The following is a 27223-nucleotide window of genomic DNA, read 5'->3' as shown; positions in this document are numbered from 1 at the left end:
AAAAATATGTAACTTGTGACAAGAACTACATTGAAGTACAGGGATAGAAGGTTATAGGACATCATTTATATGTGCAATTGATGCTACACTGGTATCAAAACAAAGTATGCTTTTATAGATTTAGGATGTTAAATCCAAACCCCATATTAACCACAAAGATATCAAGAGGATATGCAAACTAATGGAGACATCAGTAGAGTGTACATTACTCCATTAAAGAGTAGGGGCAGGATTTGGGGCAGTTAATGTAAAATGGGTGTAGGTTTCTGGTTGATGTGAAAGGAAATTTCTGGCAATAGATTGTGGTGAGGGTTTTACAATGTTGTCAATGTGACTAATCCCACCGAATGGTATGCTTTGGAGTGGTTGGGATGAAAAGATTTATGTTGTATATATTTGTCCACAATTAAAAAGAAAGAGAAAAAGGAAGGAAAGAAGGCAGGAAGAAAGAAAGAAAGAGGCAGAGGGAGGGAAGGAAGGAAGAGAAAGAATGCGAGGAGCTAAAGAGATAATGATAACTAAATGCAATACATAACTCTGGATGGGATCTAAGAACGGAAGAAAAAACATTCAAAAAATTATTAGGAAATTGAAATACAGAACAGAACATTTAAATAAATGATAAATTTTTTGAAAACGGCCCTTAAGAAAATTATATAAGTAAATATCTTTATTCTTAGGCAATGTTTATGTTAGTATTATGCATTCAAATAATATATGCAAACTATTCACAAATATTCAGAAAAGTATAATGATCTCATATGATGACAGGTGGGTAAATAGAAAGAGAGAGATTTATGGTGAATTAACAGATAAAGAGACAGAATGACACAGTATATGTGGCAAAATGTTAAAATTTGAGGTATGGCAATCTGGGGGTTGGAGTATTTTGGAGCTGTAGGGATTTGTATTATTTTTAGAATTGTCCTGAAATTGTGAAATTATTTCAAAATAAAAAGTTATAAAAATGTTTCCATTGGGAATCATGAAAGGTGACAAACCCTGACTGTTTACCCTGAAACACGAGAGGTCACAGTTTAAGAAGGTTTTACTTTCTTCAGGTAAAAAAAAAAAAAGAAGTCCAAAGGGATAAAAAATATGCACTGAACTCCTAAATAGTCTCCAAGGGTCAAAAGTAGCACAAGCATTATGTTTTTCTTTCTCAGTCCCAAAGAATTAAATCTCTCAGGGAGCATAGAGACCAAAGAATATTTCATTAATGAGACTTTTGAGGTTTCATTTCCTAAAGCCACAGAAAAAGTAAATGCTTCTCCTACAACCTTTCAAGTCAACTTTAATAAACTCAATTGGAGAATATACACTCATGTCTTTCCAAGGCCTCAGGTGTGGTTCTATCTCCCTGTCATTCCTGGTGGATCGTCAACCTCTATTCCAGGAGGGAACTGGATTGGAGAACTCAAGACACATTCCTCATAATATCTGTGTGAGCCACAGTATCTTCGTGGGTACTAGAGAAATTGGCATGGTATCTGGGAGTTATTTTATTGGTGGTAACTTTAGGGGTTCACTGTGGAAAAAAAAATACGAATTTTTTACTTAAAACAAATCATCACTAAACGAAATAACGGTTATGATTTATTGATAATCTTGCCTCACCTATATATATATATATATATATATATATATATATATATAGAATGGAATAGAATGCCTAATGTCAAGGAAGTTAAGATTAACTTTTACTTGTTTCCCAGGGCTTCAAGAATAGTTAGAGAAAGTGATTAGTCAAAAATATTTGTTGATTGACCAAAAGAAAGTCAAATAGGCTAAGTGGAGGAAAATCTTTGGTATAAGGGACCAACTGTCTTAATCTGTGATAGCAGGACAATGAAGATAGAGTACATGCTTCCCTGAATTTTTAGTTAAATGTACAGCTAATTATATATTATATATAATATATAATTAAATCCTTTATAATTAATTTTCATTAAAAAAAATTTAAAAAACAAACCACATAACTACTTTTATGTTAGAATCAGTGCATTACTCTTGTCTCTTTACAGGGTAACAGATCTAGGAAACCAAACGTGTGTTCCAGAATTTATCCTCCTGGGACTTTAAAAAGAAGCAAATCTGCAGCTTCTTCTTTTTGGGCAATTCCTTTCCATGTACCCAGTCACTTCACTGGGAACTATCTCATTATGCTAGGTATGAGCACCGACTCCTCATCCTCTCTGGGACTCCTCATCCTCTCCAGTCTCTCTGTTTTGTATACCTGTCTCACCTCCACCACTGTCCCAAAGCTGCTGACGAGCATTCAGACTCAGACAAAAGTCACAATCCATGACGTCTGCCTCATTCAGATATAGCTTTACTTTTTTGGAGGATTAGGTAGCTACCTCTTGGCCATGAGGGCATATGATCGTTTGTAGTCTGATGTCACCCGCTATACTGTATGGTAACCAAGAACCCTAAGGGCATGGCCTGTTGCTGGCATATATCGAGTGTTCGGGTTTCTCCATTACTTGTTTTTGTGATTTTGTTACTAGCCTTTCATATAGATTTTTAAATCTCCCACTTTCTCTGTGAACTTCTAATCAGGTAGCCCAATTGGCTTGTTCTGACACTTTCTTTCATGACCCAGGGATGTATTTGATATTTGGACTTCTAGGCATTATTCCACTAACTGGGATCTTTTCTCTTACTTTAAGGTGTACCCTTCATTTTGAGAATTTCCTTAGCTGGGGGTAAGTACAAAGCCCTTCCCACTTGTGGTTCTCACCTCCCAGCAGTCTCCTTCTTCTATGGTACAGGTCTTGAGTGTATTTAGTTCTCCTACTACCCAAAACTCAAGTCAAGTGAAATAGCCTCAGTCAAGCATACGCTCATTAAATCCATGCTGAACCCTTTTATCTACAGTCTTAGAAATAAGAACATAAAGCAGGTCCTAAATCACACTTTTCTGTTGAAAAGTGCTCTCTTCATAACCAGATATTTTGTATCAATATTACAGAAGTCCTCATGAATATTATGATTCAATACCCTGGAACCTAAGTTATGATACTTTTATCAGCTCACTGAGTGATACTGTGCAATTTATCTATATTTGAGGGTTCACTCTTTCTAACTTTGTTATAAATAACTGTTTTGTCTGTAATTTTCTTAAAAAAATGACCCTTCTATATTTTCTATGTTCTTTGTAAATTCACAATCCACTGCATGTATATTCAGCAGTAAAATAAATATTTAGCCTAAGTACTTTAAATTGGGTACTTATAAAATCTTTGAAAACCTGGAGGATTAAATATCTATCGATGACCCTGTCACATAGAATCAGGTGCCTCATGTTATATGCTAATGGAAAAAAATAACTTAATCAAAGGCTGTGTACCCATTGACATGTTTTGTGTTTATCTACTTAAGTAGGAGACCACAATTAGAAATAGCATTGCCAAGTGATTAAATGTAATATTCCACATTTAGCCTCCAACGTCTAATGCTCTTCTGAACATACAAAATATAACTGGGGTTTATGATAGAAACCCAAACCACTTGATCATTTAATCTTTGATAGTGTCATTATTTTCATTATTCTATCAAGGATATTTCATTTGTGATAAATTTGTCATTTTCAAAGATCCCTATCCTTCAATCTATGTGGATTAAAATGAGGGCCCTGCTCTCTGGGTACCAATGGGTCACTAACTTCTAAACCTTGGAATCCTAAATACACCAAATTCCAGGTTCCCTCATCCATCCTGCTCGGTCTGGCTCTCTGGGGCTGATACCCAAGAATCTCTCTTCTTAACAAACACGCAGATTTGTTTACGTGTGAATGTTGGGCCTGCCCAGTCCCAATCCACAGATCCGAGAGCCACGATCAAGTTGAATTCCAAGGTGGAAAAGCATGGACCCAACAAATAGCCAGCACTCCCTGTGCACAGAAAGCTGTACTAAGCATCAAACAGTCCCCAGAAAAAAAGAAATCATCAACTGGGCCCCAACTCTTGTAGAGCACACAGGGATGCAAGTGACAGAAAAGCACAGCAAATAAGAGCTGGAGAAAAAAGACCAGCTGTTGGTGGGTAATGACTAAGTTTTCAGGGAGGTAGGAAAATGGTAGAAGGCTGATGAATATGAGGTAAAAGGAAGATATGTGAAATGAGTAGCTTCTGGCAAGGGTAGCCTGAGACCCAAATTAACATGGGTCTGAATAGGGGTTAGGGATCCTGGAGAGAAAATAGCCAAGGAATTACCAATCTACCCAAGTCAAGACATCTCCACTGCCTTCCTCCCAGGTCGACTGTGAAAAATGTGATCTACATTAACCTGGGTTTTGCACCACTTAAACAGCACAAAGGCAGGAGGGAGGATGGCTTGTGAGGTTCAAGAAAAGCAGGTGGGTAGGAAAGGGTGGTGGTGAGTGAGACCTAGCAGCATTTTGCACTCCTCGAGACCCTGTCTCTCAGAAATGCTTAAGTTAAGCTGAGTTTCTGTTATTTGCACCCCAGATGGCTCTGACAAAACTCATTCCTTATATTGTCTTTCTGGGTCATTAAAACATTTATGATTAAACTAAACCCAAAGTGGGCAGAAGGAAGGAAATAATAAAAATTAGAGCAGAGATAAACAAAACAGAGAAGAAACAGTAGAGAGCAGTGACACCAAAAGTTGATTCTTTGAAAAGATCAACAAAATCGACAGCCCTTTTAGGTAGATTAAAGAGAGAGAAGACGCATATAACTAAAATCAGAAATGAAAGTGAAGCCAAAACTACTGACCTTACAGAAATAAATAGGATTATAACAGGGTACTATGAACAAATTCCTGGTAAAACACAAATGACCAAAATTGACTCAAGAAGAAATAGAAAACAATTACAATTAAGTAACAACTTTTGATATTTAGGAATTTTCCCAAGAAATGGAGTCTAAATAGAACAAGCTTCTCCCCAACTCCTGAGATCTTTTTACATTTTTGCAACTCTCTTTCTTCCTCCTTAGACCATTCACTCCCCCTTTTCACTGCAAGAACAAGGAAGGACCGGCAACCTGAGACCTCACCGGAGACATCTGAGGACCATATCCAAATCCACCAGGTAGGAGTTGATGTAAGGTTTGCCATTGTCCAAGGTCTCCAAGGCCTGAGAAAAGAAAACAAGGTCAGCATAGACGTTTGGGGGAGCTAGGGGTGACAGGCCCCTTTGTGCCACTGAATTTACTGGTTGGTAAATGTGTGGGAGTTTCTGGGCCACTGCCCCTCCCTCTCCAAAGACAGTGGGGGGGCAGGGGCCGGACGACGCACCAAGTCCTCATTCATTCGTCTCACAAACACTTTTTGAGCTTCTGCTAGAACTAGGTGCTGGGAATACAGTGATGAAATGGAGATTACAGAGTGGGGAGAGGGTGAAAAATGACATAGTCATCAATGTAAGTATTCAGAGTGCAGGAAAGAGAACGCCACACCCCCTAACTGGGTCTGAGAAACACCTTCCTGAGGAGTGCTCTTTAGGTTAAAGCCTAAAAGACACCTAGGAGGTAACTCAGCAAAAGGAAGGTGCAAATGGCAACAAAGGGAAGTGCATCCCAGGCAGAGGGAACAGTGTGTGCAAAGGTCCTGAGGCTTGGAGAAGCTTGGCAGTCAAGACCCTGACAGCAGACTGGTGAGGCTGAGCTGTGAGTGTGAGGGGCCAGCCCAGCACGAGCTGGGCGATGGAGCCAGGCCAGGTAAAGCCTTGCAGACCATGTCGAGGGACCAGAACTTTATCCTAAGGACTGAGGATGCCATGGGAGGCTTAAGGAAGGAGTGCTGTGTTATAATTTGCCTTCTTGAAGGTTATCCTGGTATTGTGTGCAGAATGGGATGAGTAGAGGGGAGGGTACTACAGACCTTTTGGTTTCTTCCACCTTTCACAGTCAGGGAGAAGGTACACCATGCAGAGGGGTATAGGAGAGAGGTCCATCCCTAGGGGGTCTGTGTCCCAGAAAGGCCTCGCCAGCAAAGCTCTGCTCCTTCCCCCAGTCTCTTCCTATTTTAGCAAACCCAGTATAATGGGTTGAAAAGTGATACCCTCTCTACCCTCTACTCACACCCCTGCTGGATTAGCCGGCCCCTGTCAGAACAGTGATCAGCATCCTTATAAGAAGAGGGAAATTTGGACACAGACGCATAGGCATGAGAGGAGAAAGCCATGTGAAGACAGAGGCAGAGATGGGAGTAATGTGTCTACAAACCAAGGAACACCAAGGATAGCACACAGCAGACACTAGGGAAGAGAACACATTCTTCCTTAGTGCCTTTACAGGGAGAATGGCCCTGCCAACATCCTGATTTTGAACCTCAAGCCTCCAGAACTAGGAGAGAATACATTTCTGTTGTTTCAAGCCACTCGGTTTTATGGTGTTTTGTTTCAGCAGCCAGAGGAAACTGATACACACTGCATGCAAAAGGGGCATAACTCAAATATGTCTATCCTGAGCCACTGCAACCAGTAACTTGTTAGCAGTGTGGTCCTGCCTGTTTGCAGGATGCCTAGAGTCCATTCACTGTGCAGGAAGAGAGGGGAGAGGGCTGAGGACTCACCGCCAGGTAGCTGCGGTCACGCTCAATCAAATCAGCCAGGCGATTCAGCAGCCGGCCCCTGTCGGAAGCGTCCATGCGACGCCAGGGTGAGCCCAGCTGGAACGCAGCCCGAGCAGCCTTCACCGCCTTGTCCACATCTTCCTGGAAAACACCAACTGAAGCAGCTCAGGCCTTCTCATTGGCAGCTGCCCCCAAACACTGCCCACCCCTCTGCCAAACACACCCACGGGGGCTTCTAGGTACAGACTGGCCACACTGTAAAGCGTCATGCACGGATCCCTCAGAATCACCACTTCCAAGCCATCCTGTCTGGTCCCAAAGTTCCCTCAAGCAAGTTTCTGACTTCCCTGACAGGGCTGAATAACAAAACCTCTTCTCTCCTTCCCAGTGGTCGTGGTGGGAATGAGAATCCTGGTAGTTTCTATTTTTGAATTTTCCTCTCAAAATCCTCCAGAGTTTTGGAGAGAGAAGCACTTAAAGGTCACCATCTGGAATTTTACCACTTTTCCCTGGGCCTAAGAAAGCCCAGCAGAATTAACCATTTCTTTAACAACGACTGGCATTTTCCAACAAATGCAGGTGATCCAGCTTCCCTCTCCTTGGGGAAACAGTGAAGTCAACACAACTAGCAACTTTCATATAGGGAGATGTCTAACAGGAGGCAGGAAGCACAATTTTCATTAATTAATTGATGAATTAATTAGAAACCTTTACCATAAGGCCACTCTGTGAATGAAAAAAATATTCACATTTGCTTTTAGCAAAGGGGGCAAGTCCTTAGTCATAAATACAGAGATTGTCCTATGGGCACCAAGCTTTGCCCCTCAGTTCTCTGACCTTCAATTCTGGGTCTGGAAGGGAGAGACTAGATTAGAAGGTCCCAATTTCACTCCCAAGCCTGCAATTCTACACTATATGAATTATCAAACCCAGGTACAATCTAGTACCTTTGTCTGAAGTTATATTTACTAATTTTTTTCAAATTTTTAGCCATTTTCTAAATTATAAAAGTAATGCATGTACATGCTAAGACTGCAACCATACAAAAACATAAACTAAAAAATGAAACCACCCTTGCCTGTCGCCTACCCTGCTCGTCCCCGCCCTGAGCTTAATAACGCATCCTCACCTTGTCCCCTTCAGCTACCTGACAGATGACCTCTCCCGTAGATGGGTTGACAGTGGGGAACGTTTTCTTGCTGATGGCATCATGCCATTCGTTGTCTATGAAGATCTACAATGAGAGAGAAGAAACTTCTCAGGATCAATTCTCAACTCAATTCTGACCACCAGCAATGTTTGAAAAAAAAAAAAATATATATATATATATATATATATATAAACAAACATGAATGTACACGAATTAGCTTCAGGGTAGTGTGGCCTGGAGGCTCTGGGCACGGATCTTGGAGGCCATCAGAGTTGGCATGTCCACTCTGCCACTTTAGGCTCAGTGGCCGTGCGCAAATTAAATGACCCCTTGGAGCCCTGGTTTCTCCTTTCTGAAAAATGAAGAGAATGTTTCTCCCCGTTCCAGCTAGCTAGTGCTGTGGACTCAATGGCTTAGAGCAAGGAAGGAGTTGTTAGTATCTGTCACAGCCATGTTGGCTGACTGCAGTCCAAGAGCAGGAGGCTGGAGCCAGCTGCCAGCTGACGTGGGCAGCTCCAGGTGGCTGCTTCCCTCATGTCTGGGACCTCAGCGGCAGCCAGCAGGCAGTGCGCTCTCCATGAGACGAACTTGTGCTCCCTGGCTGCGTGGCAGTTTTAGGAGAGATTCTCTTAAGGCAGCTGGCTCCCCCCAGAGTGTTCCAAGAGACCCTGGAATTGTTGTGAGACTACTGCATAGAGTTGTTATGACGACTGAATTAGATTATTCTTTCATTCTTTCAGCCAAAATTTAGTGACTGTCTGCTATGTGCCACTGTTCTAGGGCGGAGGACACGGTGCAGGACAAAACTAACATGGACCTGTTGTTCAGGGGAGCACAGAAAATAGAGAAGCAAAGACAGAAGACGACCTCAGACTATAGTGCCAAATGTAAAGGGGAAAAATGCAATCCAGAGACAGCGACTACCAGGGCATGGAGTGGGGGCCTGGGAACTGTCAGGGACAGCCTCTTTGAAGAGCAGACATTTGAAAGACAAGAAGGAGCCAGCCGCAGAAGGATGCAGGAGGACCAGCCATCCAAGCAAGTGCAAAGGCCCTGCGGCAGGAATAAGTCTGGTGCATTTGAGAGAAAAAAAACAAAGGCAGCCAGAGTTACTGGTGAACCAGGAAGTTGACAGGAGATGAGGTCAGGGAGGAGGGCAGCCCTGGCCAGCAGGCAGTTCTCTGTTGTGTTAACAGCCACCAAGCCAAGTCCCAGGGAACTTTATGCTCAATTAATAAGGCCAATGGTAGGGAAGTGGAAGCTTCTTCATTCTCTCAGAGAAAGGGTCCTAGGCAAAAGCTGCCTGATAAAGTGGCCGAGTTTGCTCTCAAGAGTGCAGAGAAGAAATCTTCCAGCTGTTTCCCTTACAGCTGGGGAGGCTGGTCTCTCAGGGAGGGGGTCTGTGGTTACTTCACAGCTGGGGTGGGGTGAAGGCAAAGACATCCACTAAGGCCAACTCTCTGCCTTCCTTCCCTAAGGGGTCTCCTCCGCCCCCACACCCCAGTATGGCCTGGCTATGCCTTGCGACCCCTGGGAGTCACCTGCAGTCGCTCTGGGCCACAGTCTGTAACCGTACCCAACCCACGCCACCAAACAAAGCCTAGAGCAGCAGGGCCTGGGGAAGGAAGGGCAGCTCCGTGGTCCAGAGTGGGGGATTGAGACCTGAATCTAGATGTATCTGGGCTCTTTTTGCCCCTAGTTGTGCCCCATGGGGCAAGTCACTTCCCCTTCCCAAGGCTTCATTTCCTTATCCACAAAGAAGGGGTAGCAAGAGGGCCTTCCTCACAGAGGAGCGTGGGGGCCCAGTGAGAAAACGCATCCACGTGTCTGCAGCAAGCTAGGAAGGGAGTAGGTGTGCAAGGCTGTGATGGCAAGCAGGCTGCCACGCGAAGGACCCAGCGGGCAGCTGGTCGGACGAGGAAGTGTACGTTCCCAGGCTCCAACCTCCCATTTCCGTACGTTCCCTTCCCCACCGTCTCTGCAGAGGCTGGGGCTATGCATCCACAGAGAAAGGACCTTGGCCTTCGGCAAGAAGACATGGGTAAACTTTAACCCAGATTCTTTTGAGATATTGTTTGGGTGGTTTCATATTAGTTGCCTAGTCATTAATCTTTGTGGGACCTGCTGCTTTTGTTTCTTCCTGTAGGAGGGTCTGGAAGTAGGCGGATAGGTCGGTTACACAGAAGAAATGGGTGTGGCAAGAGGAGTTCAGGTCGAAGCCAAGCAGTCCCAAGGTCGTTTCTTTCTGAACTGTGAAATTTACATAACACGAAAGTAGCCATTTTAAGTGAACAATTCAGCAGCATTTAGTATATTCACAATGGTGTGCAGCCGCCACCAAAACGTTCTCAACATTGGAAAACAAAACCCATTATGAGTACTGCCGCGTTCCCCTCTTGCTCTGGCAACCCCTGATTTACTTTGTCTCTATGGATTTGCCTCTTCTGCACATTTCATGTAGATGAAATCATGCAACATGTGACCTTTTGTGTCTGGCTTCTTTCCCTTTATGTTTCCACGGTTCATCCCTGTTGTAGCAGGATCAGAACATCAATCCTTTTTATGACTCAATAATATTCCATTTAATGGAAGTACCACACTGTTCATCCATTCATCAGGTTTGGCTCCTGTAAACAGAACGTGTGTATATATATATATATATCTGTTTGATACCAGTTTTCATCCTTTTAGGTAGATATCTAGGAATGGAATTGCTGGGTCATACGTACGTAATTGTACGTTCAATTTTTGAGAAAGTATCAGACTGTTTTCCATGTAGCTGCACCACTTTACATTCCTACTGGCAATGCATGAGAGTTTGAATTTCTCCACAACCTTGTCAACTATTGTTATTTTCTATCTTTTTTACTGTCATCATCTTAGTGGGTGTGAAATGAGATCTCATTGTGGTTTTGATTTGCATTTCTCTGGTGACTAATGCGGCTGAGCATCTTTTCATGTGCGTGTCTAGCTTCTTTGGAGAAATGTCTATTCAAGTCCTTTGCCCAGTTTTTAATTGGTTTGTCTTTTTGTTGCCAAGTTGTAAAAGGGGAAATTTTGACTCTGCCTGCAGTTCCCAGCCAAGGGCCCTGAGCACATGCCTCCCCGTCTCTGAAAATCGGCCTCCTCCTCCTCCTGGTGAATAAAGAGTAGAGAAAAGCGCATGGGGCTGCCAAGAATTAGAACTAATGCCTGTGAAGGGCTTGGCAAAGGCAAAGCAGCATGCAGCCATCTGCTGAGCAGCAGTGATCTCTGTCTTCACCTCCCACAGAGGCTCAGGCTTCACAGCTTCACAGCACAGCTTCCTGCCTCCTAGAGGAAGGGAGGTTAGGGGGGCTGTGGGCAAGAAGCAGGCAGGCCCCAGCACAGTAGGGATGTGTTGTTGGTCGGGTGTGAGGGCAGGCACCTAACCACCCACCCCCGGCAGGCTCAGCTGAGCAGGTTCTTCCTGGCCACTAACTCCCCTGCCTCCCGTGCTGCTCAGCTGTCCACTTGTCATAGAAATGGTTAGGACAGCCGCATACTGAATTAGTTTGCACTGGAAGAAAAGGTTCATAATTTTTACAAAGCTCAGGATGCATGAAGCAGCGAGGTACATCAATCAGTCTGGCTAAAACATCACTAACTTCACTTCCTTCAGGGCAGCTTCCCTGGTCTTACATTCAGGGGCATCTATTTGCCTTTCAAAGCCGTTAATTTGCTGGGTCTGGTAGAATTCAAAAATTCCATCCTCCCTTCTCAACTGGATTTGCCTAACAAGAACTTGGACCGTCTTCCAGTTTAGATGTCCCTTTTCCTGGAGCTGGATTTCGGCTCCACCTTAGTGGGACGTGGGATAAAAACTGTTCTCAATGTGAACCGTAGTTTCCTGCCAAGGACTGTGTCAAGTGATAGGTTTCACAGCAACTTCTCTTGGATAAACACAAGGACAGACTCCAGGCCAAAAGCTTTTATAGGCTTCCAGCCTTGAAACCCAAAGCTTGGCTTACATAACATGCTCAACTTGGTCAGCCTGGGGGCGAGGGCCCCTCCCTGCACCCTCATCTTCTAGAAGCAGAGCCACCTCCCAGCAACATCAAGAGTTGAAGCTTTGCATTTGGATTGCTTGTAAAATGCTCAGGGCTCTTCCATCAAAATATTTTACTTTGTATATATTTTAATAAATAATTCTTCCTTTGTTTGGTAAGAATTGGATTCATTCATCTATGCTTTCTGTAAGCTTTAAGGGAGTATCTTGACCAGCACTGTGAGGAAAGCAGCCATGTCCAGCAACTTGGAGCCAACGTCCTAGTGCAGAGGCTCAATGAAAAAGCAAACAGAAATTCGAACAGAGACTTGTACATAAATGTTCCTAGCAGTACTATTCACAACAGCCCAAAAGATGGAAACAACCCAAATGTCCATCGACAGGTGAATAGATAAACAAAACCGCACAATGGACTATCCATGCTACAACACGGATGGACCTCAAAAACATTATGCTGAGTAAAAGACGCTTAACACAAAAGGCCAAATCTTGTATAGTTCCACTTAGGTGCAGTATATCTAGGATAAGCAAAGTCATCAAGGCGGAATGTAAGCTTTCTGTTTCAAGGAAACAGCGTTTCTGTTTGGGGTGAGGAAAAAACTTTGGAAATAGTGGCGTTGGCAGCACAACATTGTGAATGTAATTAATGCCACAAATTGTACACTTAAAAATGGCTCAACTCCTCTTTTGTTGCTCAGATGTGGCCTCTCTCTCCAGCCAATACAATGAGCAGTCTCACCACCCTCCCCCTCTCTGCATGGGACATGACTGGGGGGGGGTGGGGGGTGGGGGGTGGACCTTCCTGGCAATGTGGTACAGAGATCCTGGAATGAGCTGAGACTCAGCATCAAGGGACTGAGAAAAACCCGAGAATGAGCTGAGAATTAACATCAAGGGATTGAGAGAGCCTTCTCCACCAAAAGGGGGAAGAGTGAAATGAGACAAAGTGTCAATGGTTGAGAGATTCCAAACAGAGTGGAGAGGTTATCCTGGAGGTTATTCTTATGCATTAAGCAGATATCACCTTGTTGTTCAAGATGTAGTGGAGAGGCTGGAGGGAATTCCCTGAAAGTGTAGTGCTGTGTTCCAGTAGCCATGTTTCTTAATGATGATTGAACAATGATATAGCTTTCACAATGAGATTCTGTGAATGTGAAAACCTTATGTCTGATGCTCCCTTTAGCTACTATATCAACAGAAGAGTAAAACATATGGAATAAAAATAAATAATAGGGGCAGGTCACGTGGCTCAGCAGGTAAGAATGCTTGCCTGCCAAGCCCAAGGACCCGGGTTCGATTTCCGGTGCCTGCCCATGTAAAAAAAATAAAATAAAATAAAATAAATAAATAAATAATAGGGGGAACAAATGTTAAAATAAATTCAGTTTGAAATAGCAGTAAATGAAAGCGAGGGGTAAGGGGTATGGTATGTATAGTCTTTTTTTCTCTTATCATTTTATTTCTTTTTCTAAATCGATGCAAATGTACTAAGAAATGATGAATATGCAACTATGTGATATTAAGAATTACTGATTGTATATGTAGAATGGAATGATTTCTAAATGTTTTGTTAATTTTTTTAATTAATATAGTTTAAAAAAAATGGCTCAACTGGCAACTTCTGTGCTATATATATACATTACCACAATTTTTAAAAATAAAAGCAAACAAAAGTCGGAAGTGAAAGCAAACGGACTGCAGTAATGGTGAGGAACAGGCTCAACAAACTGGGGGGTGGGGGACTGAAGACACCAGCAAGCAAGGGCTCAGGGCCAGGAGGAACTGAAGGGACCCCCACAGCCACGACACGAGGGCAGGGGGGTTAAGGGGGTAAGGATGGCGGGGAGGGGGAACAGAGAACACACCACCCAGGGTTCCACGGCAGCACCTCCTATGTGTCAGGGATTGTGCTGGGGCTACAGCAGGGAGCAGGGACAGCAGTGAGAAGCCTCTGTCCTCAGTGGGGATCATATACTTTCTAATTTGTCACCTGTTTTTCTCAGTTAACAGTTTATCTTGGACATCACTCCCCAGTCAGATCCGCCTCATTATCTTAAGCCATAGAGCCTCCCTCAGTATGGATGGATCACTATTCATCTAACCATTTCCTACGAATGCACTTGAAGACAAATTTTCACTCTTCCCAACAGTGTGGCTGCAGCAAACATCCTTTTAAGTTCATCTTTGCAAACTGCAAGCAGATTTCTATATTAAAAAAAATAGAACTGCTGAATCAAAAGATAATACAGTTTTACACTCCCTGGGATATCTTGCTTTCCAGGCTCCTGCAGATTAGGAACTGCAAGAGGGACAGAAACCCGCAAGTTGAGGGGGCACCAAGCTTGGGGGGGGGGGGGGCCACTCCAGCAGAGCTGTGAACAGGATGGTTGGAGCCTGGGGGAGCCCAACGAGGAGGAGGGTGGAATGGCATCCCAGCCCAGGGGACATTCATAATTTGCTAAGGTCGCCAGTAAAAGATTAGTAGCCCTGATTTAAGGAGGCAGGACACATTCTAGAAAGATTTCAGTCCACACTTCGATACTTGAAGGAATTAGGGAGGGGCTCTTACCCAGGAAATCTAGCACCCCGGGGTACCTTATTTTCTCAAAATGTGAGTGAACAAACGGTGCGGTTTTCTAACACCTGGGGTTAACCTCTGTTTGCTCTTTACCTGACTGTTAGTAAGTGACGGCCAATAGAGAGCAGATGCTATCTTTTGTACTGTAAGATCCCAAGGAGAAACATTCAAGATAGACATGAAATGCCATACACATTCACACTTCATAGAATCATCTGGAAGCCTGGGGGTTAGTTCGGATAAGGCCGAGGGCAGCTTGCCCAAACTTCCTGGCGCCTCTGGCACCTGACCCTCAGTTCTGCAGTCCTGGCCTTTCACCACTTCCAGGGTGGGAGGGTTGAATCGCAGACGTTCCGAGGTGTGTTGAGGGTTTGGCAACTTCTCCCTGCTGTAGTTGCCTTCCTTTGGTGGATTTCAGCAACTCCCTGATCGCCCAACTCATGTTAACTCCCATATACTTTACAGTGAAGGCCTTTCTGAGTGGAAATTTTGAGTTCCTATTAAGCAACTTATCCCAGCTCCTGCAACACAATATTGTAAACATTGTTTCATAAGTGGCAACCAACCCTGCATTCGATAACTATTTACTGAACAGCAATTATCTGCCAAGTTCTAGGTGCTGGGAACGTAGACGTGAACAACTCAAACTCGTGACTAAATCAAAAGCAGCAATCAAAAGGGAATCTGCATGTCCATCCCACATACCCCCTGTATCAACCCAGTCACCCCTAAGTCACTGCATCCCTACAGATTCTGGCCAGGCAGGAGGCATCCAACACTGTTTGTATTCCTAATAATAAACTCTCATTAGAAGTAAAAGTAACCACGGCAAGGCCCAGTGAAAGCCTGGGATTCTCTGGATTGCCTGACCCCCTCTGTGTACAGCTGATCTTAAAACTCCTTCTGGACAAGCCAATAAAGAGAGTGATAGAAGGTGGCTCATTGGACTTGACTCTTGATGCATGCAGCTGCTCCAAAAGACTGTTTAACCCGATGTGGGTTTGGGGCTCATTCCCTTAGAATTTCCTGAGGAAAACAAGAAAAACCAAATTCCTATTCTATATATACCAACTGTTAGCAGTGGGACATCAGATGACTATCTCTTGTTCACAGGCTGTTTATTTTTAAGGAAATAAAACATTCAAATAAAGTCCAAGTCCCCTTTAGTCTCTAAACAGAAGCACATTCCCTAACCTGCCTGTCCCCGCCCAGGCAATCACCAAGCTGCCAATCAAGGACGTTTTCCTTCAGTACATTTTTATACCTTTTATATGGTGGTATAGCTATCTACGTACAATGTGAAGTTCTGCATTCTGAAGTTTTAAAATTTCCATAATTAATTTCACTTTGTGCAGAACGCAGGACATCGTTCTCCCCCCCCCCGAAACATTGTTTTTGAGATCCATGATGTTGGTACATATTATTTCAGTTAATTCTTTATAACTTCTGAATGGATAGAATCATTCCTTCCTGCAACTGTAACATATTTCGTTCATTTATATTCCTACTGGGCAAGCTGGCTTATTTCCAAGCTTTTGCTAATACAAACTATTTTGCAATAAACATTTGTGTTAGTCTATGCATATTTCCAGTGAGTTGCTACACTGCAGACTTCTGCAACTCTCAACTTTTTGTACTGAGGGTGTACTATATATAACCAGAAAACTCTAAATTTATAATTTCCTTTTTGTCAGTTCTCTATTTCTTGAGTGTTGTGGCAGGTAGCTAAAAATAAAAACGCAAGTTTAATTCACCCCAAACTCCCATTAAACTTTAACTGCAACCCAAACCTGCCCCTCAGGAAATAAATTACACATTCAACAGCACCCATAGAAGACAGAATAACAGCATCATTATATTGTAAGCTCCACATCGCCACTGTCATTCCAGCTCTTCTTTAAAGCCCACAGTAAATTTGCAGCGAATATACAGGGACCATAATCACAGACCAGGCACTGGCTAAGGATAGACAAGATGATCATCTCACAGCAACCCTATGATGCAGATGGGATTATCACCCCATTTTACAGATGGGGCAGCAGAGGTACAGAGTTTAACTAAACATACCATTCTCTACTCCTGCACACACTTCTCTTCCATGCTTAATTTCTTTCCATAGAGGTAATTGCCTTGCACCATAATATGTACTTCACTGATTTGTCTCCAGCTTCTAAAAATCAGCTTCCCACAGGCAGGGATTCTTGTTTCTTTTGTTCACTGGAACTGTTGTACTCAGGAAATGTCTGTTGAATAAATGAATTTGCCCAAGATCATACCAATTAGTGAGTGGAGGCAGTCTGAGTTCAGACTGTGAAATGGTATTCGACAATAATCTCTTCTTCATTATAAAATTATGAACAAATATGAATTGGTGATGTTGAAGATAAAATTACTAGCCAGGTGTTCTAGTTTGCTAGCTGCCGGAATGTAATATACCAGAAACAGAATGGCTTTTAAAAAGGGGAATTTAATCAATTGCTAGTTTACAGTTCCAAGGTTGAGAAAATATCCCAATTACAACAAGTCTATAGAAATGTCCAATCTAAGGCATCCAGGGAAAGATACCTTGGTTCAAGAAGGCCGATGAAGTTCAGGGTTTATCTGTCAAGTGAGAAGGCACATAGAACACAGTCAGAGTTTCTCTCTCATCTGGAAAGGCACATGGTGAACATGGTCAGGGTTCCTCTCTCATCTGGAAGGGCACATGGTGAGCATGGCATCACCTGATAGCTTCTTCTCCTGGCTTCCTATTTCATGAAGCTCCCTAGGAGGCATTTTCCTTCTTCATCTCCAAAGGTCGCTGGCTGGTGGACTCTGCTTCTCGTGCTTATGTCATTCTGCTCTGCTCTCTCTGAATCTCTTACATACTCCAAAATGTTCTCTCTTTTATAGGACTCTAGAAACATCAATACCCACCCAAATGGGTGGAGACATGTCGTCACCTAATCCAGCTTAACAACCACTCTTGACTAAATCACATCATCCAGGGAGATGATCTGATTACAGTTTCAAACATACAGTATTGAATAGGGATTATTCTGCCTTTACGAAATGGGATTTAGATTAAAACATGGCTTTTCGATTGAGATGGTATAATCTAGGAATGCCTGGAGTGTATAATAATAGTGAAATGTACAAGGTACAATTTTAAAGATGTTTTCGCATGAGGAAGAACAAAGGAAAGTCATTCTTGCAGGGTACTGAAAACAGATGGTAATTAATATTTTAAAATGTCACCTTCTATGTGAGACTAAAGCAAAAAATGTTTATTTGTTACAAAATTTATATTTTTAGTGCATTTCCTAATATAACTTATGTAGATAGTTTGATTGAATGCCATAAGTACTTGGAATCTCAGGTAGGACATGAGATTTTGCTGGTTTGTCCAGAGTGATGCCCCGATGAATCCCAGAGTGATTTCATCAATGAATGGAAAAGTATCTGCAAAGCCCCCTTCGGGGAGTGTTGAGAATGGGGAGAAATTCAACTTCCCCAAGTTGAATTCTTGATATTCTCACAAGCAGTGTGGACAACCAAAGCTATAGGCTGAGCCCCCAGTCTTGGGGTTTGTTCATATGAAACTTAACCCCAAAAAGGATAGGTCAAGTCTACTTAAAATTTAGGCCTAAGAGTCACTCCCAAGAGAGCCTCTTTTGTTGCTCAGATGTGGCCTCTCTCTCTAGCGAACACAACAAGCAGTCTCACCACCCTACCCCTCTCTATGTGGGACATGACTCCCAGGATTGTGGACCTTACTGGCAACGTGGGACAGAGATCTTGGAATGAATGGAGACTCATCATCAAGGGATTGAGAAAACCTTCTCAACCAAAAGGGGGAAGAGTGAAATGAGACAAAGTGTCAATGGCTGAGAGATTCCAAACAGAGTCGAGAGGTTATCCTGGAGGTTATTCTTATGCATTAAGTAGATATCACCTTGTTATCCAAGATGTAATGGAGAGGCTGGAGGGAACTGCCTGAAAACGTAGAGCTGTGTTCCAGTAGCCATGTTTCTTGAGGATGACTGAATAATGATATAGCTATTACAATGTGACTGTGTGATTGTGAAAACCTTGTGTTTGATGCTCCTTTTATCTACCTTGTCAACAAAGGAGTGGAACATATGCAATAAAAATAAATAATAGGGGGAACAAATGCTAAAATAAATTCAGTTTGAAATGCTAGTGATCAATGAAAGCGAGGGGTAAGGGGTATGGTAGGTATAATCTTTTTTTTTTTTCTTTCCTGTGTTCGTTTTATTTCTTTTTCTGTTGTCTTTTTATTTCTTTTTCTGAGTTAATGCAAATGTTCTAGGAAATGATGAATATGCAACTAAGTGATGATATTGTGAATTACTGATTATGTATGTTTTTATTTTATTTTTTAATTAATAAATAAATTTTTTTTAAATGGCTTTTCTAGGGGACATACATCCTTTCAAACCAGCCCCATACAGAGGGATTATTTTGCTAAAACTACTGTCCCTTGTGTTTTCCTTTGCATTGTCTTCCCAGATTTTAATTAATCACATGGTGGGGGGGGGGGATAATGAAAAAAGGAGAATCAGTATTGCCAACAGAGGTGTTTCCCAAAAATTGTCCTGGGAAAGCTGCTTGTCACCAGCTCTCTGAGAGCTTCCCCCACGCTGTGGCCCCACTCAGGACAAGGCAGAGGCAGGAGGACCCAGGAGGGTGGACTAGATGCCCCACTCTCGTCTTTGGGGTTGAGAAACAGAGGTGGGAAGAAGAACTAACCTATCGTCTATTGCTTCCTGCTCCATCCAGGTGAGACCCACCAGGCTTGCTGTGCCACAAGCCCCCAAAGTCCATAACCTCCTAGATGTCTTTGGGCCAGAAAACCCAAGACCTACAGAACCAACTTCACAGCCTTCCTACGGCGGTCCTGCTTGGGGAACCCTAGATCAATCCTTTAAACTTCAAGGAACCAATAACTACCATCCCTGAAAAAAAAAGGACAGAGGTCCAGGTGTAGGATCTAGCTGGCACCTTGCATCTCTGGTAAGTTTCCTGATTTTAGATTAGACCCCAGCACTCCTACCAGCAAGGTTTGGCATGGAGGAACACTATAAACAGCCCAAGGGTGGTTAAGAGGGGGCCGTTGCAGCACGATGCTTCCAGAGGGTGGAATGCCTTGCTGTCCTTGAAAAGGAAAATAAGAGCTGGATGTACTGATTTACAAAGATAGTCCAGATATACTGTTCAATGAAGCAGTGAGCTTCTCAGCAGTCTGTGGTAGGATCACATTTATATTAAAAAAAAGAAGTCTGCAAGATCACAGACCTATCTGTTAACAGTGCTTTTAGAAGGGGTGCAATGAGATATCCAGGAAATTTTTGTTGGGACTCTGAGTTTTTACACAATGAGCATGTGTTACGTGTATGATTTCAAAAAGACATACAGGAGGGTGCATGGGTGGTTCAGTGGTAGAATGCGCTCCTTCCATGCAACTCGGGTTGGATTCCCAGACCATGTACACCCCCCCCCCCAAAAATGTCATAAGGATATGCTTTAACCCCATCACCTATGTGCAGGTTTTCAGTAAAGCTCTGGACCAACAAGCAGGTCCACTGTTGAAAGCAGCCAGCTATGAGCTGGCTAGACAGAACCCCAAGTCAGCAGTGATTCCAGAGGGTTGGTGGCCCCTTTTTTTCCAGTTGCCTAGAGTGGCACCAATTGTACCTTAGAGTGTTCTGGTTAGCAGTTGGCCCTTGGCAGTCTAGATGTGAACCTCAACTTTGCCAATGACTTCTAACTTTAGACAGTTAGTTACTAACCTCTTTGTGACTCAGCCTTTTCATCTGTAAACTGTAGATAACTGCAGTATTACCTCATAGGGCTGATGTGAGGAATAAATTAAAGGACAGTCCAGGCAAATGCTTGGAATCATAGCTAGCACAAAAGACGTGCACAGAGAATACAGGTTGTTATTACTCTTAGTGCCAACCGAATGTAAGAGACTCTGTGCTAACGCGTGTGCATCACTCGCACATATTCCCACAACCACCCTCTAAAGCAGACACCAATATTACTCAGCTCCCTTCTTATAGGAACGATGAAGAAACTGAAGCTCAGAGCAGTGCAGCAACTGCACTTGTTGCCAAACAAAACGAACTCTAGTGACCAATTTCCTCTCTGAAACCCAGCACTCCACCAAATCCAAAGATCCAAAGAGAAAATGTTGCAAAGTCCTGTGGATCGATTTTTATCCTGGAAAGCCCCTCCTCGGCTCGGCCAGAGAGGAACCAGCCCGTTGGAAGCACACAGACACCACTTGAGGGGTCCCGACGCCCTCGAGCGGAAGGCCTCCCACCCCCACCGCGATCCCAATACCCAGGAGTGTAAACAGAGGAGGGCGCAGAGTGGCCTTGGCCTTTCCTGGCGAAGCTTAGCTAAAAAATGACCCTCTCTTCCCTCACGAGTTCGCGTTTCCTTTTGAATTTGGTTGAAAGAGAGCGTGAGCCAAGAGGGAAAAGAGATGACCAAGGAGAAGACAGTAGAAGTTTCTGCAGAGGCACTAGGACGACACGTCTTGTGGTGGGTGATGGTAAGACCCTGCGCAGACAAAGGGGCGACTAAGACGGCCGAAAGCCGAGGACCACGCGGGAGAAGAGCAGCACCCCGAGACTCGGCGCAGGAAAACCGACCGCGGGCGTATCGAGACCAATAAGCCGCCAGAGTGACACACCTGGATAATGGAACGTGCCTGTCGGAGATGGTGCAGGCGCCCAAACGCGCCCGCAAGAAGGGAAGGTGTACGTAAAGATCACCCACAGCAAACCCCGGGGCCCCAAATGGGGAAACTGAGGCCCAAAGCGGGGAAGGGACGTGGAGAAATGGCCGGGAGCGTCTCGGGGGTCGGGGGTCGGGCTCCCAGGCTCCCAGGCTCCCTGCCGGGCCGGCTCCGCTCCACCGAGGCTCGGGGAAAGAACAAAGCGCGCCCGGGGGCCTCACCTGGTTGTAGAGGACCTCGGGCTGCTGGTTGGGGGCCGGCACGGCCGAGGCGGCGGCGGACAGGAGGCGGCGGCCCACGCGGGGCCCGAGGCCGGCGGCGGCGGCGGCTGCGAGGGAGGCGACGCGCAACATGCTGCAGCGGGAGCCGAGTGCGGGGCGGCGCGGGGCTGGCGGCCGGCGGCGGGGGGGTCACTCAGCCCGCGCCCTCTCCCCGCCCCCGGCCCGGCCGCCAATGGGCAGGCGCGGGGCGGGCCACGTACCTGCCGCCTCCCCCTCCCCCAACCCGCCAGTGGGACCGGCGTGGGGGGCTGGAGCCGGTGGCCCTGGGCTGGCCCCCACCCTCCAATCTCGGCGCCCCGTCTCTGCACCCAGCCCCCGCTAGGCGCGCCGGGTTCCGCCGGCCCGCCTCGCTAAGTCAGACTGCGGGGCTCGAACCCTTAAGGTGTGACCGGGGTACAGGCCTGAACAGGAGCGACCCCAGCCCTGGCTCCCAGGCGCTTACACTCTCTGGAGAGAAGGTTGCAAACCCAAGCACGAGTTAATTTCCTATCGTGGGAAGGGGTATGAGGAGATGAGAAGGGTCAGGAGCTGCCTGGGGAAGACGCTGTTTCGGAATACCCAGGTCAGGAAGTGAGGAGGGGCTGGAACGAGGGAAGAAGCTACTCGGTTAAAGATCTAAGGCAAGCATCTCAGGGGATGGGAACACCGGGTGCCAGAGGCTTGGGATGGGACCCACCCGGCATGAGTTACCAACATGCGAGCCCGGGCGTTGCAGTGACCCCACGCAGCGAATTCAGCATGCCTTTTGTTGACCCTCTAATATAAACAAAGGATTGGAGGTGAGACCAGAGAGTTGAACAGGGGCCAGATACGCAGGGCCTTGGAGGCAGGGGTGAGGAGTCTGGAACAGAAGGATGATTGTCAGGATTTGCATTCTATAACTCTGACTCCATTGTCATTTCTGGAGACTGGACTGCGGGAGGGCAGGGGTAGAAAGCTAGGATTCTGCAAATCATTTTAGTCCACAGACATCTCTGAGTTGAACACTGGGAATGCCAGAAAAAATGAGAGAGCCCTGTTTAGGAAGGGGATGGGCGTCAGGTCAAATATGTGCATTTCAACCAAGTAAGGATCACAAGAGCCTAAGGAGAAGACACAGAAACCTGGAGAGAGGAGGTGAGCTATGACAAGGATGCATGTTTTTCTTTTTTTTAATTAAAGCAATTTAATTCACACCATACATTGCATCCAGCGTGTAAAATCAGTGGTTCTCCCTCTTTTGTTGCTCAGATGTGGCCTCTCTCCAGCCAACACAACAAGCAAACTCACCACCCTCCCCCTGTCTATGTGGGACATGACTTCCAGGGGGTGGACCTTCCTGGCAACGTGGGACAGAAATCCTAGAATGAGCTGAGACTCAGCATCGAGGGACTGAGAAAATCTTCTCGACCAAAAGGGGGAAGAGTGAAATGAAACAAAATAAAGTGTCAATGGCTGAGAGATTCCAAACAGAGTTGAGAGGTTATCCTGGAGGTTATCCTTATGCATTAAATAAATATCACTTTGTTAGTCAAGATGCAATGGAGAGGCTGGAGGGAACTGCCTGAAAATGTAGAGCTGTGTTCCAGTAGCCATGTTTCTTGAAGATGATTGTTTAATGATATAGCTTTCACAATGTGACTGTGTGATTGTGAAAACCTTGTGTCCGATGCTCCTTTTATCTACCTTATCAACAGACGAGTAAAACATATGGAATAAAAATAAATAATAGGGGGAACAAATGTTAAAATAAACTTAGATTGAAATGCTAGTGATCATTGAAAGGGAGGGGTAAGGGGTATGGTATGTATGAATTTTTTTCTGTTGTCTTTTTATTTCTTTTTCTGAATTGATACAAATGTTCTAAAATGATCAGGATGATGAATATGCAACTATGTGATATTGTAAATTACTGATTATATGTGTAGAATGGAATGATCATATGTTAAGAGTGTTTGTGTTTCTTGTCATATTTTTAAAAATTTAAAAATTAAAAAAATAAATGGTATATATTAAAAATCAGTGATTCTCAGTATAAACAGAGTTGTGCTTTAATTACCACAATTTTACATCTTTGTTGCTCCAGAAAGAAAAACGCCTTACCCCTTACACCCCTGCTATTTATACTTAGCATTGGTGTGGTAAACATGCATGTTTAGACAGCGGAGAACTCCTGGAACTGGAGCCGAAGAGGTTGCCAAGGCTAAAAGTGAAGTACCAAGCAAATGTGTTGGTAAGAGAGTCGAAGAAGACCCACAAAGTGTGTATGTATGAGTTTTGTTTTGCTTTGCTTTGGAGAACTAGTATGTTCTCAAAGAGATAAGGTAACAAATGCTGCCACAGAGTTCCCGTGAGTTAATAAAGTTCCTGCTCACGGTACATCTCACATGGGTGTTCTCCTCCCGGGGGAACTCAAGGAACCAGCTTTCTTGGTGTAATTCTGACTTCCACATCTGGTTTCCAAAATCATTCTGGGGCTCAGCTCTGTTCCAGGCAAACCGAAGGTGAGAGCCAGGGTGGGGCTGGGGAGCATTAAAGATGTCACGTGGGAAGGTTAGTGGCTAGGCCTGTTTCATTGGTTAGAATTCAGGCACGTGATCCGTTCGTCCTCGATGCAAAGGAGTCTGGGAAGTGAGTCGTGCCGTGCGCCGAGGAAGGAGAGAGAAGGGGTTTCAAGAACCGCCAAATTCACGTCGCGGAGGTCACTAAAAAGTGAGTCTCCCTCCTGTCACTGACTGCAGCCCCCCAGGCCCTCCCTTTGCTTCCCCAAAGCACCTTAATTTTTTTTTTCACTGAATGCGCGTGTGGGGGAGTACTCTTAAAAGCCCGCGAGGTAGGTTTCCCCATTCCCTTTAACAACTACATAGTATTCCACTAAACACGGGCCCCGCGGTTATTTCACTTTCCTCCTATGGAAGGTCGGTTGAGTTGTTTCCAATCTTTTGCCATTGCAAACAGTGCTGCAACTTGTATTCTTGATGTCCGTCAGGATAAATTCATAGAAATGGAATCACAAAGTAGAAGGGCCTTTACTGGATTGCTCTCCAAGGTTTTATCAATTTACCACCCCACCGCTGCCCTTGTCCTGTCCGCATATGCCCATTTCTTCACACCCTTACCAGTATAATTTATTATCAGATTTTTATTTTAACTTACCAGGTTGAGAGGTGAAATATAGTATTAGTTTGCACTTCAAGTCTTAAGAATGAGTTTGAACATTTTTGCCGATGTGAAGTCATGTGTTTTTTCTCTGCATGTCCCTTGCTCATTTTTCTACCAGATTGATTGTTCTCTTTAAAATTGATTTGAGGGCGAGTCACGGTGGTACAGTGCCAGAGTTCTCGCTTGCGATGCCAGAGACCCGGGTTTGATTGCCGGCGCCTACCTAGGCAAAAAAAATAAAATAAAATAAATTTAATTTGAAGATGCTTTGTATATATAGCAATGCAGTTAACATTTTATCTGTCATATATGGTACCAGTATTTTCTGCCGGTCATCATCTATCTTTTTACTTAGTTTATGATATATTTTGATTTTTACAGATTTGGTTCTTTTAGTCAGTGTTTTCTTTTATGCCTTCTGGCTTTTGTGTCATGCTTAGAAAGCCTTTTCCACTCTGAGATTATTTAAAAAAAGAAAAAGTCTCCCACATTTTTCTAGTACTTTTATGGCTCATAGTTTACACTCTAAATTTTAAGCCTTTTAAGAATTTATTTGTTATAAAGAGAGATTTACACATGCTCCTCAGATTTTTAACACCACTTACTGAATAATCCATCTTTCCTCCACTAATATGAAAAGCCACCTTATCATATGCTAAATTCCATTATGTATTTGAGTATTTCTGAACTCTGTTCTGTTTCGTTGATCTGTTTTCTTATGTCACTAATACATTGTTTTGATCGCTGTCGCTTTCTCATAAGCCATAACCTCTTGTACTATCATTTCTTTTAACCCAATTTTTAAGCCTGGAAGCAGTGTGTTCACATAAGTGCTTTTGAGGGATCCGTCTGATAATGGCATGGACAATCAGTTATAGAAAGGAGACAGGCTGGAGGCAGCTGAAGTGAGAGATGATAAGGGCCTGATCAGCAGCCAAGGGGGATGGCTGGGAGAGAGAGCATAGAGGTGGGATTGACAGGTAGCTGTGGAGATGAGGGTGAGGGAGGGGTTGGGAATAGTACTGAGTTTTCTACCATATGCTGTTCAAGATGAAAAGCAAGGAGAAACAGCAGATTTGGTCAGGGGTGGGAAAAGAAACAATGAGTTAGCATAAATATATCCAGTTGTCCAAGGGTGTCGCAACAGGCTTGAGCCCTGTGTTTGCGCATGGTGTGTGTCTAGATGTAGCACACAACTTGGTTAACAGGCTCATTTATTCCAACTGTGTGTGTCTGTGGGACTTATCATTCCCCATAAACAGCTTTCTCATCTCTGACCCTCTGGTTTTGGCTCACATCTTCCCATGCCCATCCTACCTTCTCTACTTAAAGAAATCTCAAATCCCATCTTCTACTGGAGTATTCCCTAATCATGTGAATCTTCCTAAACTGCTTTCACACAGTCTTCAGTTCCAGGTCAACCAAACACTTCGGACAAAGATCAACCACTGTGTGCTGAAACCTTAATATAATTGTGGCTCCCTCTCTCCATAGCAGTAACTAAAACGTAATTTTCGACCGAGATCTCTCCCTGACAGTCTATGCAGCTCTATTTTCTCTTTCACCTTCATTTGCTATTTTCTCAGTAAAGTCGTCTTCTGATAAAAATCTCCTTTTCTTTAGCTCTGTTGCCCCACTCTGTGAACTCTCTTGTCAGGAATGGAACTGTCAGAAACAAAGTATCCTTTGTGGACAGAGAAGTAAGGTGGGGGAGAAACTGAGCATGTAAATAAATACCTTCCTTTAACTGAGCTGTCAAGGGGAGAGATGTGAACATTTTCACATGAAAATGCCATCCACTTTCAGTGCTGAGGTCTTTGGGATAAACTCCCTGAGTTAAGTAAGAAACAATTATTTCACTTCCTCTAAAAAGATATGCAAATTCCTAGTTTTAAAATACTCCAAACCATTACGTGAGTAGGGTCCAATTATAAGTTTTCAGGTTGAAAAAAATGCAGTTGCACCTGCCTTCTAAAAAGTGGGTGTAACTAAAGTCTCCTTCAGGATAACTGAATAGTGAGATGCCAGATGAAATTTGGTTATTTGGTCCCGGTTCTACGACCCTAATTTTATCTGTTTGTGTGTGTGTATTTTAAAACAATGGATTTTAGGTGGAGGAATTAAAAGCAAAATTTAAAGACATTCTCCCTAACACACAGGAGGAAAAATACCTTCCAGCCCTGTTGCTCAGCCGCCCTCCTTGTTTGCACAAGCACAGAAACTTTGACACACATTCAGCCAGGCCCACATGCAAACAAACACATGCCTGTGGGGCCTACCCCTAAGGCAGTTAGCAGAACTCTGGAGATTTTGAAATAAAATCATCAGGAGAAAAACTCCTGTATTTTCTTCAGGGCAGAGGATGCTCTCTTTGGCTAGGCAGGGCTGCTTTTTCCTCCTTATCCTTTGCCAGGTGAGGCAGCCCATGCCTTTTAGAAAGTACCTGAGAGATCCTAAAAAAAAAAAGCTGTGCCTCCGAGTGGAAAGTGTGAAAAGAGCTCCAGAGTAGAATTTAGGGTTGAATTAACTGACTGTTTAATCTTAAGCAAGTGATGCAACTTCTTTGAACCTCAGTACCCTCATCTTTAAAACAGCAAGAAGAAAAGTACCTGCCAATTGTAAAGATTCAAAAATAATATATAGTTTGTGGTGCCAGTGTGTAAAGACCTAGAGTCAATTATTATTACCTCCAGGTGGTGCCTTGCTTTCCAGGGTGATCAGGTCAGGAGAGGCTAGCCGCTGTTCTCACCGGGCT

At 44.0% G+C, this 27223-nt stretch overlaps 1 protein-coding gene and 1 long non-coding RNA gene across 2 annotated transcripts in view; one reads left to right on the top strand and one right to left on the bottom strand.

The window, feature by feature from the left end:
• Positions 1–5139, top strand: part of LOC143683628 (uncharacterized) — a 60847-nt gene extending 55708 nt beyond the window's left edge. Inside the window, exons 4-6 of the long non-coding RNA XR_013175568.1 lie at positions 2025–2169; positions 2673–2708; positions 4965–5139. This is a non-coding gene — a long non-coding RNA (uncharacterized LOC143683628). The remainder of the gene's footprint in view (positions 1–2024; positions 2170–2672; positions 2709–4964) is intronic.
• The window catches only part of ALDH2 (aldehyde dehydrogenase 2 family member), a 38564-nt gene extending 17147 nt beyond the window's left edge, over positions 1–21417 (bottom strand). Inside the window, exons 1-4 of the mRNA XM_077159878.1 lie at positions 21268–21417; positions 7673–7777; positions 6544–6684; positions 5025–5104 (exon numbers count right to left, since the gene is read on the bottom strand). Coding sequence (XP_077015993.1) covers positions 5025–5104; positions 6544–6684; positions 7673–7777; positions 21268–21399 — 458 coding nt within the window. The 5' untranslated portion in view covers positions 21400–21417. The remainder of the gene's footprint in view (positions 1–5024; positions 5105–6543; positions 6685–7672; positions 7778–21267) is intronic.
• Positions 21418–27223: the final 5806 nt, after the last annotated feature.

The sequence above is a fragment of the Tamandua tetradactyla genome, chromosome 5 (assembly GCF_023851605.1).
Source record: "Tamandua tetradactyla isolate mTamTet1 chromosome 5, mTamTet1.pri, whole genome shotgun sequence".
In the NCBI taxonomy this organism is placed as follows: Eukaryota; Metazoa; Chordata; class Mammalia; order Pilosa; family Myrmecophagidae; genus Tamandua; species Tamandua tetradactyla.
Note: the sequence above shows the minus strand (reverse complement) of the source record. Positions and strands in the feature narration are given on the sequence as shown.